General features: G+C 38.2%; 1 protein-coding gene across 10 annotated transcripts in view; it reads left to right on the forward strand.

Moving 5' to 3' along the window:
* Nucleotides 1–13,592, forward strand: part of ZNF827 (zinc finger protein 827) — a 129,386-nt gene that overhangs the window by 69,519 nt on the left and 46,275 nt on the right. For all 10 annotated transcript variants that reach the window (XM_040554568.1, XM_040554561.1, XM_040554563.1 and 7 more), the window contains one exon: nucleotides 6,821–7,054. In XM_040554568.1, coding sequence (XP_040410502.1) covers nucleotides 6,821–7,054 — 234 coding nt within the window. The remainder of the gene's footprint in view (nucleotides 1–6,820; nucleotides 7,055–13,592) is intronic.

Consider the following 13,592-nt stretch of genomic DNA (forward strand, 5'->3'; position numbering starts at 1 on the left):
CTGAAAAAGTGCAATAGCACAGCTAATGAAAACTTGTGCAAATCTTTGCCACTGGTATGCCACCACCATTCTCATCCCTTTTCAGCAACTGCTAGTCTTACATCCAAGAATTTCCTGGTATTCTTAAAATCATATGCATCATATTTTATACCTTGTAGAAATAGTTTAGCAAGATAAAGCAGTGTAGACTCTGCTCTAATTCAGTTGTTTAAAATGCAATATAACAAATTGCTTTTTTGTTTACTCAGCCCAATACAGCTTAAAAGAAGACATAAATATGATTCTGAACCGTCTCTGTGCTTACAACTTTGTTTTATTATCTACAGAAACTCTTATATTTAGGAACAGTTAGACTGATGTCTCTTGCTTCCCTGATTACACCATTACTCTGGGCAGAAGTCCTAGCTCATGAGCCATTCTGTCAGATCTATCCAAAACAGGAATTGAGGACATTGTTAGTTCAATCATCTCTGATTATTTGTTTTGTTTTGTTTGTTTGTTTAATTTTCGTAAACAACTATAAGGGTCATTCTGGTGGCACATCTCTCTTTCTCTGTTCCTGTGTAGAGAGAAGAAATTTCCATACTCCAAATCATTCTTTCCTATAAGCAACAAATTTTGCTTTGCTCCTCCTACTCTGTTCCCCTTCTTTTCTTCTGCTCCCCAGAAGTTTACCTAGGCTGCTGTTATTTTGATTTTTACCTAGAAAGGAGAACATGGTCTTAGCAGATGTTACAATTTTGTTTAGCTGGTGGGATGTTGGCTGTATACCAGACATCTTGGGGTATGGGGGCATGTCTGGTCCTCCAGGTGCTGTAGCAATTTGCCAAATCCCTCCATTCCTGTTGCACTAGAATGTTGTAAAATTCTGAGAGGAGAGTAACAGGACTGGTCGCTCTCCAGTGTTGTGTCTCGTTTTGCTCCACTACAGGTCCTTAAATGCAAAACAGCTTTAGAGAAGATCGAGATAATTAGCGACCTTTTCTAGACCACTGCTTACACAGTTTCAACATACTTAAGCAAGATAATTTGGAAGACCATATATTTTAAGTGGTCTCTGGAAGCCCTGAGGTGGCAAGTCGTGGCACTATCATACTTCTCATGATCATCTATTCTGCCATTCCACTGCTTTGATAAAAAGGAGTGTTTTAAAGCCAAGTGTCCTTGAGCCATAAGTAGTTTCCCATCCTCTTCTTTGCAGCCCTGTATGCTAGTTTATTTGGCTGAGGGCAGAGTAAAGGGCTTTGAAAATGAGATGTAATTGAGTTAGCACTCCCAGGAAGGGTAAGTAAAATGACGTGCTCTTGGACAGGTCAGTACTCCAGGGCAGGAAGCACTAAAAAGAAATGAGAGACCAGCAGGATTGTCCTGCTAGAAGAATAGTATTTCTCCTTTTGGGCCACTTACGGTGTAGGCAGCCTCTGTGTATAATAAGTTGAACATGATTTATCAGCCCAATTGGATCTTAGTCTGGAGATTCTCCAACAGATTCCAGTTGTATAAATGCTTCTTGCAAAAACCACCGGTGGCTTCTTCTGCAGCATTTGTACCCCTTACTCAGTTCTTGAGTGTCCTCAAACATAAGCCGTAGTTTCCATGCAGAATGCCAATACCTACCTGTGCATTTCAATTATTAGAGTGAAAATAGTAGAAGACTCACGTCAGAACCTTTATTGACCACAGATGCCTTCAGGAGGATGTTGTCCGCCTTCAGGAGGATGTTTTCCACCTTCAGGGAAATGTCTTTTGAAGCTCTTGAAGGTCCTTGGCTTCTTTAAACCACTGTGGCTCAGAGCTCCTCCCCGGAACAGAAGGCTCGCTGCATCGTTCAGATGCACTAGCTCCAGTGGGATCTGGCTAAAATACTGTTCTTTCTTCCTGAGGTAGAAGTAATGCTATGGTTCTCTTTCATGACGGGTCTGAAGAGAATCAAAAAGCTCTCAAGGAGATCAGCTCCATTTGCGATGCATTTGGGAATCTATCCTCACTTTTCCCTCAGGCATGAGTGCCCTGCTCTCTCTCATCTTTCTATCAGTAGTCGAGGATCTCTGTGATGGTGCAGCAGTGTATGGTGGCATTAGAAATTTTCAGCACTGCTTCTTCTGACCCTCACTGTAGATGGTTTTTGTCATGGCCTCCTCTTTTGTGGGGGCATTTTTGTTGTGGATTCCCCCCCCCCCCATGTTCTTTGCTCAGACAAACAAGGTGACCAACTCCTTGCTGTTTGTAACTTGTAACTGAACTTGGCTGAAGCAATCAGCCCATTTTTCCTTTCTCAACTAAAAACATTTTGAGCATTCAGAAATCCTCGGTGAGTGGACTGATGCTGTTAGCAGCTCTTATCAAAGCGTTTCAGATTAGTGGCAGATGCCCAAGGCTTTTCTTGTGGCATTTGGCAGTTTGAGAAAAGTGTTAAAACTTTGATCTTCTACTTTTGCCAAATGGATCAAATGATCCCAGTTTCCAGGAAGATAAAAATTGGCAATTTGCAATCTTCTTTGATTTATTTTTTCAGGATATGGAATGGAATGGAATGAATGTAGAAGTATCAACCCTGCTTCAGAGACTGCTGCCTGTTGGTTGGGTTTTCAGTGTTGTTCCCCCCCTCCCTCACTGTGTATTTCTAAATCAAATTGCTGTCTTTTTTTGGATTCAGTCTGCGGGCAACACATCCTTCAGTCTGTTCTCATTGCAATTCAGGATGAATGTAAGTTAACTACAAATTAAGTATATGTACGTGTATCTATTTTCGTATGTAGATAGAAGATGTTATTCCTTCTGGGGAGTAATAATTCTGTAGTTCAAAAATACTTTAATAGACTTCAACATCTTCTCTTTAGTCCTTGTCTAGTTCCATTTTTTAAAAAAGATCTTTCAGTCTTAGGGGGTTTTGTTTGTTTGTTTTTAATTGGTCTAAGTCAACTTTTATTTCCCTAATTTGCAATTATTTTTCTTAGATCTGTTTATTGTTCTCCCTAATATAACTAGTGGATGCATCATAATGGCCATTATCCATTTGTTAGAAATCATGACTTTTTTTTGTCTATAGTTTTAATGTATGGATCTGATAGACCGGACAACTTCCCCCCTTTTTTATTAGTCCTTCTCTTTAGGTTTCATTTACACTGGAATCTGCTTTAACATGTTTCAAGGAAGAGCAAAAGCCCCACTAACTGAAGCAATAGTGTTGAAACAGACCTAGTAGTTGTCTGATTTTGTTTTTGTTTTCCTGGGAAAGAAAAGTGAGGTAAATATACCTGGTTTTGGGGATTTGTCTATGATTAAGATGTTTGATTTTTGGAAAGTGTGGTCAGTTAAAGGAATGTGTTGACAGTTAACAAAACGAATATCTACCTCTTTCCTAGTTTATTAATTCTATCTTTGGACTGTTTGGTCCAAAGCAAAGTGACTAGAGTAGTCAGAACTAGCTACATAGATAAGAACATTAGTCTTGGATTTCTTTTTTCCTCTCACATGATATTGCCAAATGCCCATCATCAAGACTTCTCTGGGTTGTTGGACCTTGACTACATTTGATGTTTCTCATAGGTGAGGTCTGACAGACATACAGGGACAAAACGAGTGTACAGATCATGAAGAGCTCATTTGGACTATGACTAATGTTATGCTGGTAGGTTTGTTGTCAGGGTAGGTTTTGCATTGGTATCCTGGGTGGTGGCTCAAAGTGTGAGAGAGCAGTGGCTCATAGCCCAAGCTGCCAAAGTAGGAGGGCTAACGTGGCCTAGGGAAAGAAGGGGAGAGCCAGAGGTGGGATAGGAATGATGCCCTTTCAAAATCATTTTGGGTGTGCCTTGGTTTAAGCTCTGGCATGGCCTACCTTGACTTGTTGGTTCTCTGAGCTACTGGAGTTTGACTTCATCTCAGCAGAGCTGGAGAATAGCCCTGGGATGAAGGGCATAGAGGTACCACTTGACAACTGCCCTTGGTGGGGTCAGATTGCCTCCCAAATTTTGGCTCTGTGTTAAAGAGGGTTTAATAAATGCTAATTTCTTCCAGAAGTGCCCACACTGATCCTTGTGTTACTCCCCCTTCTGGTGGCAGGGGATCCCATAAGGCCGCTGTCCCTGCCGACTAGGGCCTGATTCTGAATAAAAGTTCGTAGCTTAAGGTTATGATATTGTATAAATTTAGTTACGGTGGTTCTACTTGTGTGTAAATGTTTTTGCTTTGATCTTAACATGGTTTTTGGTGGACTATGGTGAAAGCTTGCAAACACGCTGACCTATGTATGTCGGTTCAGTATCACCTCTGTATTTTATATGGTAATGTTGCCTGCTGACCTGGTCCATAATGCTTCCTCTACTTGGTTCATTTCATGGGCAGAAACATAACAGGCTGCACAAGTTAATGATTGTTCTCAGTGGGTCTTCTTTACCTCTTCGCTCAGACTCATATTTCCTTTATTTTCTGGAACAATTTGAATTAATGCATTCTTAAAATGAACACATTCCAAAAGAATTTTCTCTGAAAGTTCAGGAAGAAATCTCTGTACCAGTTGCACTCTGCTCCTGGTGGAGGCTTTTTTCATATCTGCAGCAGCTAGAGAGGCTTATTTTAAAGGGGGAAAGACTTTTATTTTATTTTTTGGTGAAAACCAAAAGGTCAACCTCAGGTCAAACCCCAGAATAGATCGAGCTAGAAAGACGATGTAGAGGGCAGATGGGTTTTTTTTGTGAGTACCTTGGTAAAGTTGATTGGTTTGGGAGTCTAATCTGTATTTTGGTGAATTAAAACATACTTTAATGTTTCATATTTCTGCTTTTGCTATTTTTTTAAAAAAGGAAAAAGTAATTGCTAATACCGGTAAAAGCGCTTATAGTTCATAAAAGCACTTAGTTCATAAGTGCTTGTAGTCCATACTAAAAACTACATGTATAAACTGATTTCATTTCTGAAATAGTGAATAGTCCCAATGTGTATGTATGGGCTGAATATGTGTATACAGTTTGTGCCACTTCGTTTAATCTTGTCCATTGGTAATGGCTTCCCAACCAACAAGGGCAAAAATATAGATCATCAGAAGCCTGATCAAACAAGTCTGGAACATAAATGGGAGAGATTTAAATATTGTGTTACAGGGTAAAACAGTTGCTTCGGGGAAAAAGAAAAAAAAAAAGACACTGAACCATAAGAAAATGAACACATAAGCAAATGGAACTGACTGTTTGCAAGAAAGATGGCAATTGTGCTCCATACTTTGGGACTGAGGTCTCTGGGAGATGGTGAGCACTTCAGTGGCCTGCAGAAATTCACATGTTCCAGGAGTCAGATTTTGGAGGAACAATTGAGAAGGAGAGTATCTTGGGAAATAAGCCAGGAAAGTGAGGAGCCAGAGAGTTGGTAGGAAGCAGTGAAGTGGAGGAGGAAGTAGACCAAGGGCTTAAGCCAGTGAACTTTCCCAGAATGTGTGTTGATTTGACCTGTCAGTATCCTGCACCTTCAATTGAATGTTACTGTCCCTCTAGTATGCCATTTCCTCAGCTTTTACTGTTCTTGCCATGTGTTTGTAAAACAAACAGCTCCCTACAGCAGTTAATGCATATTGACTTCTAATGCCCTACTGTGCAGTAAAAAGTGTTGTGTGATGCTTCCCTCTTACAAGGGCTGAGCTCGTCTGTAAGAGTCATGAGGGTGGACGGGTGAATGTCATATGGAAGGAGGAAAATACCTGGGAGAGGAAAGACAAGTAGTGAGGTAAATGGTGAGAGAGCTTAGAGAACAAAATGGGGATGATGATCTTTCATATTTGTGAAGACAAAGGTTTAAAGAGGTGAGAAAGATGTAAACTCATCAAGCTTTGGGGCACTGAAGGAGTCATCTACCATGTGTTACTGTGTGTTTAAAGTGGAATTTTGAACGAGAAGAAAAACTCTAACAACTGACAGGAAATATCTCTTCATGGTCAAAACTAAAGAATTAAAGTTGATGAAAAATAGTTTGATTTCTTTAGCCTCCTGTTAGTCATGCAGTCTGTTGATGAAATTATATTGCATGGTTTTGGAAGTATTGTTTAAGAAGTGTTCTTGGTTTTATCCCTTCAACTAAATGTATCACAAAGGATCCATTGCTGTCTAGTAGTATCTGAAAGACTATTCAAGAACAGCAGAGTTCAGGGTGCAGGTTTTAAACAGCCCCAAAGTTTCTGTGTCCTGCTCTGAGGCTGTGTAGCAGCTTATGTGGGGTATTTGAAAGGATTATTTTATACTTGCTTTTCTTTTTTTTATGGATATAGAACCTGAAACAGTGCTCTAATAACACCTACTAATGCAGAGTTATCTAAGAAAAATCCCTTTGTTCTCTTTCTTAACTAATACCAACTTTTAGGACATAGGAATTTGCAGTTTATCTATGTACACCCCTCTTAGTTTTCCAATCTTTCTACTCTTCACCTCTTGCCTCTTTTTCATGGTCTTAAGAATTCACTATGTAGTAGTGAACATGGACTTTGCCCAATCTGCCCTTATGTGACATGGTATTATAAACTTCCATCAAACGTATGGAAGACATGCAAACCATTTTGTGGGATGCCTTGTAGTTGGAGTAGGGACAAAAGAAGAAAGAGAAGTAGGATGTTTTCCTGAGCTCTGGTTAGATAGTTTTTGTGATTCAAAACTGTCCTTTGGTACGGAAGAAGCAGATGCTTGTTTACCTCTTGAAGAATCTTTGAATACTGTTTGACATTCTTGCTTCCAGTACCTGCTCTATCATTTTTCAGGTTGTGGTTTCTTACTGTTACTAGCTGCTCTATGATTCTATATTACACACCTCATTAAGTCTACCTTTTTCCTTCTCTTGACAGCTGCAAATCAAAAAGAGCCCTTGACTCCAAAGTTTAAAGTGAAAGATGAGCCTAAGGATGAAGAAGCTGCAAGTTCAACCTTGTCTCAGTCCAGCTATGTGTTCAGCCACGAATCCGAAGCCTCAGCTCCCAATGTCCCTGAGGAGAAACTCAAACCACAAGAACCGCAGACAAATGTGATGAGGCAGGACATGTCAGTCAAGGCAGCATCTGAGCTCCTCATGAAGCTCTCAGGTAGATATTTAATTTAATAATATTCAGCTTAATATTTTTTCAAGTATGCTAACAAGGTTACCTTGCAGAAGGAGGGAACGAAGCTTTAGTAGCAAGTAAAGGAACAAATGAAAATGTCTAGCCACACAAGTTCATATACATAAGACATCTCAGTTTGTTCTGTCACCATATTATCTAATTATCTGTGTTCTGCACAAATTTCAGTGGTCTTCAAATTAATGACTATGGAATAAGTCAAAAGAAATGAAACCTTAAAGCTTTTAGATACTGTTATTTTTTAAATGTACCAAAACATTTTTATATCAATTTATTCATATCTGTGTCATTTCATTAAGATCATAAAAATATATCTATACTGACCTGTACCTGATATAGCTTTAAAAATGCTTTTAAAGCTTTTTATTTTTTTTCCTGACAATATATTGTATTCAAAATTGTAAGAGGCTTTTTTTTTTTTTTTTAAGAAAAAAAGTAAACTGAGCTGTCGTACTTCTGTTGAACACTTGAATTTGCCTACGTTGCCTTTCAGACAGTTGGACAGTATGCATGTGTATACACATAAGTACTGTTAGGTCTGGAGGGAGCCAAATAAAATGTATGTTCTGCTAATTATGCTTTGTCTAGCTGTCAGAGTTGATGTTTAACTTTAGGGAAAGTAAAAAGTTTGAGTTCTCCCTGCTGGGAACAGGATTTAAGTGAATGATGAAACGGATTTGAACTTCTAATACACTTAAATTTTTAGTAGTGAGAAACAAAAATTGGTCTGGGAGCCTAGGATTCATACTTTCCCACTTAAACTGGATCAGCTAGCTTTTAAATCTTCTCCAAAACTGGACAAGACTTTTTTGGGGGGAGTGGAGGGGTCAAACAAGAAGTGCCATTGGAAACACAAGTTCACCAATTTCTGAGATCCCTGCCAAATCTATCTGAAATTAATTGGCTTCATTGGATACTGTCAGAATTGAATTTGAGCTCAAGTTTATACCTGTAAAACTTCAGCTCACTAGGATCTCCCCTCATGAATTCTAACATGTAATTAGTTCACTCCTGTTCATACCTGCGCATTTTAATTTACAGAGGAATTTTGAATCATTGATTTTCAGGCCTTGGTGTTGTTGATGGTGCAAAACATGCATCCCAAGTATTAATAGTTGATCACAGAAGACGTTTCCCAATTTTTTGGGCTCTCAAATAATAAACATCTTGTTAAAGTGCACTGTTGCTGTTGGTATTTGGTTCGAGTATGGTGTTCTCGTAACAGAACTTTATGGCCTAATGAATGTTAACCAGTGACTTTATTTTTCTTGGTTCATATAAATGTATATAAACATTTCCATAAAGAAAGAGCCCCGTAACATAATGATTTTTCAAGTGCTTCAGAGACACTAGGGTGCTTTATTGTGAATGTTGAATTCAGTACTAGCAGGCTGTGTTTAAATAGTTCTATTACAGACTTCATTATATTAGAGCATTAGTGACTTAAATGTCTATTCAGGTGGGTGAAACCTGGCATGTAGGAAAATCTTGACCAAGTCTTCAGTCACTTATGCTAGGAAACCCCAGTGTCTAAAGGTTCCAGTAAGAAGTACACTAGTATTTTATTTATATATATATATATATATATATATATATATTTATGATTTCTTGGTGATTGCACAGTTTTTGCTGACAGTGGTTAATCAGTGGATTGAATGGTAAAGATTTACTTAGGTTTTAGTCAGTATTGCTGCAGTTGACATTCCTGAATCAGCCAGTGGGTGGGGTTATACCAAGTTTATTTATTGTGCTGCTTTCAACTCGCACTTTTCTGAATTACCATCTAAAACAGAAAGTGTAAAGAGGAAAAATGCTAACATACAGTTTAATGTAGGACAAGTGTAAGAGGGAAATCTAAGATCAATAATTTCTTTAGTGTTTGTTTGGTTTTTGTTTGTTTGTTTTTAACTTGTTTACTTCATCTGGTAAAATATTCTGAAATTGCTGTTGACTTCCCAGATTATTTTAAGCAGTTGTGCACTTTGTTTCTAGTGATGTAGCATTTAAACAACTATACCACTTTGTCAGAACAAAGTGAAAACCAGAACAAACTTCCTCCTTTTTCCTGATACTTTCAGTAAGAGGGAAAAAAAAAAAAAAGAAAAAAAATTGAAAGGAGTGAACATGTCTGGATGTTCTAATGTCTGTGGGAAATCTTCAGTCAAGTGCACTTATCAGACTTGATATATTGCATAATTGGGTTTAAGTCAGGTCCTTCTGGACTCTATATGGTCTTGGTAAAGACTGAATGGATTACATCCTTGACATCCTTGCCTTGTTATTTTCACTTTCTTCTACATACTACTAATTAAGAAAACTTGGATTGCATACAAACTAGGCAAAGGATTTCTGACACAAATAGTGTTTTGCTTTCTGCATTCCTGCCATACGTGTTTCTGTTATTCCCTAGCAATAATATTGCCGACTGTTGCAGCCTCTTGGAAGCGCCTTAGGATTTAGACATGTACCTTACAGTCTCCTTTCATGTGAAGGGATGCATTCGCTTATATTTTTCACTGGAAAATCTCTTTTCCCAAACAGATATGCTGTTGTGCTGGCTCTTAATTGAGCTAGTGCAGTTTAGTGGAAAGCCTTTCTGGCTCTGGACCCTAGTTTGGGCTGGTAGATACTGTAAGAGAAACTCATTTGTAAATCACCTGTACCTTGAGAATATAATGCAGAGACTTGCCAGCCAGTCAGAAATCACTCTAAAACTAGGAAGAACTTTGAAGAATAAACGTATTTTATTGAAATAGAATATTAATAGAACATTTACTAGTTGTCTTTGTGGATATAGATGTACAGAAATGGGTAAAAAATCACACATACAGCTGTCTATATTTTAGTTCTACTGCACAAGGTTCTCTCTGTTCTCTGAAAGCTAAAAAGCTGTCAGGACACTTGCATGCTTGTAGCAGCAGACAGCCAGTGCTTAAGGTCAGGCCCTTACCCTGGATATTACTTCAGGGGAATTGGACCTTATCTGAAGATATTATGCCCTTTTATATGAGTTTTCTCCACTGCGTTCCACTTGAATTCAGATCTTCTACCTCACAATTCATAAGCTTGATAACTAATCAAGACCTCACATTTTGAACGCTTCTTCTAAAGGATTATTCAAACTAGGAAGGCTAATGTCAATCTAGGGCATGTCTAGGTGGAACTCATTTCCATCCAGATAGGCAAAACAAAACTGTAACAACTGATCCGATGTTTAAAAACAAATGGAACACCCATTTGAAAGAAATGGTCTTTGTGGGTTAGCAGTTCCAGCTTAAGTACAGACCTTCAACCCACGTTTTACAGAATGTAAAATGACTGCCATGTCTTATACAAATGTACAAAGGCGAGCTGTGAGTGCAGCCCATTACTAAGTTTTCACTGAGATGCAACACAGTGGTAACCAAACAGATTTGAGGAACTAGTAGAGTGGGGCAAATTGCTGTCATCTCAGCCTGGGAAGGGTGCTGTGCATGCAAGATTTTAAATTCCTATTAAACATTGCATGGAATCACTTAAAATAAATTGAAATAATGTATTTCAAATACACCTGAACCAGTTTTCTACGTTCTTACCCGTTCTCTTTTATGGAGCAGCTAATTTAATTTTCCAAATGTTTAACTAAGTGATGCACACAGTGATCTTTGGTCATTTTTATACACTCAGTCTTGTAAGATGAAAGGTAGGTTTCAGAGGAGACTGAAATTTAAAATAAATTTTGCATTCACATGCCAATGTTGTTTAAAAGATCATTTTCTGTTGCAGTAATCATGCCGCTCATATGTTTTGGGCATGTATTGTGTTTCAGAAGCATGTATTCCTTTCCCTTCTTGTCCAAAAAGGAATGCATTGTTGGAGGTGTATAAAATCTATTCCAGGTATGAGCATTTTATAAATATTTTACCCTCGTGCCTTGAACTATAACATTAGTAAGCTCCTGTCTTTCCAAGAAATGTTGTCTGAATCCCATTTGTCTTTATTTCATCTGTATATTATTTGTGAGTTGTAGTCATTCTGCATTTGTGCAGTAACCTAGGTCTTTTTGTTCTTCTTGCAGTGGATCAATTCCCTATGTATTGCAGATATCCTTGTTATCAGTAGCATATCCATGACCTTTGTACTATTCAGTTCCTTTGTTTTATTAGTACTTCAGTCCTCAGGTCACACAGTGTTTCTTGTAATACACCAATTTCCCAGTACAAACAATGCATCGTAATTTTGGGTTATCAGCAGATGAAATTAGTGCATACTTATTTCTTGTGCCAAGATTGTGAAATAAAATGTTGCATACAATTGATTTCAAAGCCATCCTTGATCAACTCTGTTTATTATTACCTATTTATATGACAATTCAGAGCTCTTTCAGCACACCTGCTTGTTGTGGATTGATTTTTTTTTAAGTCCTTATCTACTTGAAAATTTTTACACTAATTTCTTCATAATTAATTTTGTTTGACACTATATTTTAGGTTTAACTGAAACCACATGGGTTAGAGCTTCTATTAAGAAAAGTGAGGGGAAAAAGAAAAGAAAGGGGGAGGGGGAGAGAGAAGGATTGTACAATTCTAGATGTAAGATGAAGGCCAGAACACGCCAGTGCTCTTCCCATTCCAAAAATGACTCAGCATGTATCAGGGCACAGTATACTGAAGGACTTCCTGCAAAGGCTTTAAATTAGCTTGTACAAAAGCCACTCCAGTCACAAGAGGACAGACTTCCAGAGAAACTAAATGAGAACATCATTTTTAAAAATTTGTTAAATAGTAGTGCTACCTATGCTTGTGTTGTCTGGACAGTTGGTGTCAGAGTTACCTCATTTAAGTCTTTGGTAACTTTCTGCTTTTGCTTTCATGTTCAGCAACATGAAATAGAAATAACAAAAAGGTGTCTGTAGCTGGTAAGCTATTATCCTTAGCAGTAACAAAATCTTCCAGGTTTAGTGGGTTGCGTTGGTGGTCTTTTGGTTTATTGTTAATATGGTGAAGAAAACATACATTACTACATTCTTGGGGTGAATTGGGTGGCAGAGAAACTAGCCTTCCTGTATATTTCCTTTTCCTAACTTTGTGGACTGTTCTGGGGAGTGCTTGTCTGGATCTCGGCTGCAGTCTTTGGGGACAGCTGTTGTCAGGACTTTGTAAGACACGTCCGTACCTAGATTGCAGGGGAGCTGGCGCATACTTTTATCCCTGCTTAGAGAGCCTTGATAATGGAGGCAGGAGTGAAAATACAGGGAAGTCTTTTGTTCCTTGGTCTCTAAATGGCTCGTTAGAAGGCTCTGGGCAGCAGCAGGTGCTTCTGCAGAAGCCTGAAAAAGTAAGCGGAGAAGTGTCTGACCCAAAATAAGACTTTCTTTGAGGGGAGCTGGAGAGATGCCGTGGCAAGTCACATCAACAGATTGAAGTGTGATAGCCCAGTTTTTTGTGTGTGTTTCCAACAAAAATGTGAAAATCATTGTTAAGAGTGAAGCTTTATTTTAATTATAGTATAGAAGAAGATACAGCTTTCAACAACAAAAAAAGTCTACAGAAAAGCAAGTACCTCATAACAGAGCCTAGCTTTTCAAGTTCAGTAGATGTTCTACTGTAGCTTTAAGCTAGTGCTACAGTGCTATTGTCTTCCTTTATTTCATGTCAGGGAAATCTTGACATTTAATGAAAACCATGTTAATATAAAAGATTACATCATTTGGAATAATAAGAAATCATATCTGTGGTTCAAATGTGGTTCTTTTGGTCTTCTGGTTGTTTTTTGGTTTGTTTAGTTTTTTATTAATTTATTTATTTTAGGAAATTATCCCTGAGGAGTTCAAACAAAGCCCCTGATCCTTAGCTTTACTGCTGTTCCTTGATGATGTTCAGCCAGGTAGGAGTGGCCACAACACTAAGTGATCGTGTCAATTTTTTCAATCTGTCGGGGGATTGTAGGTGCACAGTACTTACAGAAGGGCCTCTTGCAGTCCCCTGTGGATTTGGAGAGTCAGCTTGTTAGGGCAAGAGAACTGGAGCCAGGCTCTTTGTGAAGGCACAGCTTGCCGCAGAAATGCTATACTAGAGTTTTCTTGAACTGGGAGACTTTCATAGATTGGGATATGTTGTAAAATAACAATTCACTGCAAATGTAGACTTCTCATCAATTTATTTTTGATTTATGTTTTGTGAACATTTAAAGGGTTGGCTGTGTTCTGCAAGTAGGATCTTTCTAGTAAGCACTATACTCCTACTGCTCAAACAGAAGGAACAGCAGATGCATATTGCAACTTCAAATTCGTCTATTGCTTTAATTTTCTCTTTTTTTTTTTTTCGGTTTGCATTTCTGTGAAACTGAGCCTTTAGTTGAAAAATTCTATAGCATGGGATTTCTGAGTTCCACTAACAAATATCAGCCAATTTTTTGTTCTTTTTTTAATGCAGGATCATGTTGCATTGATTCAAGGCTCATTGACATTGTCTTATATAAAACAGCAGCTTGAAAAAATAGTAGCAAAATAAAGCATCAAGCA

This window comes from Cygnus olor, chromosome 4 (genome assembly GCF_009769625.2).
Source record: "Cygnus olor isolate bCygOlo1 chromosome 4, bCygOlo1.pri.v2, whole genome shotgun sequence".
NCBI lineage: Eukaryota > Metazoa > Chordata > Aves > Anseriformes > Anatidae > Cygnus > Cygnus olor.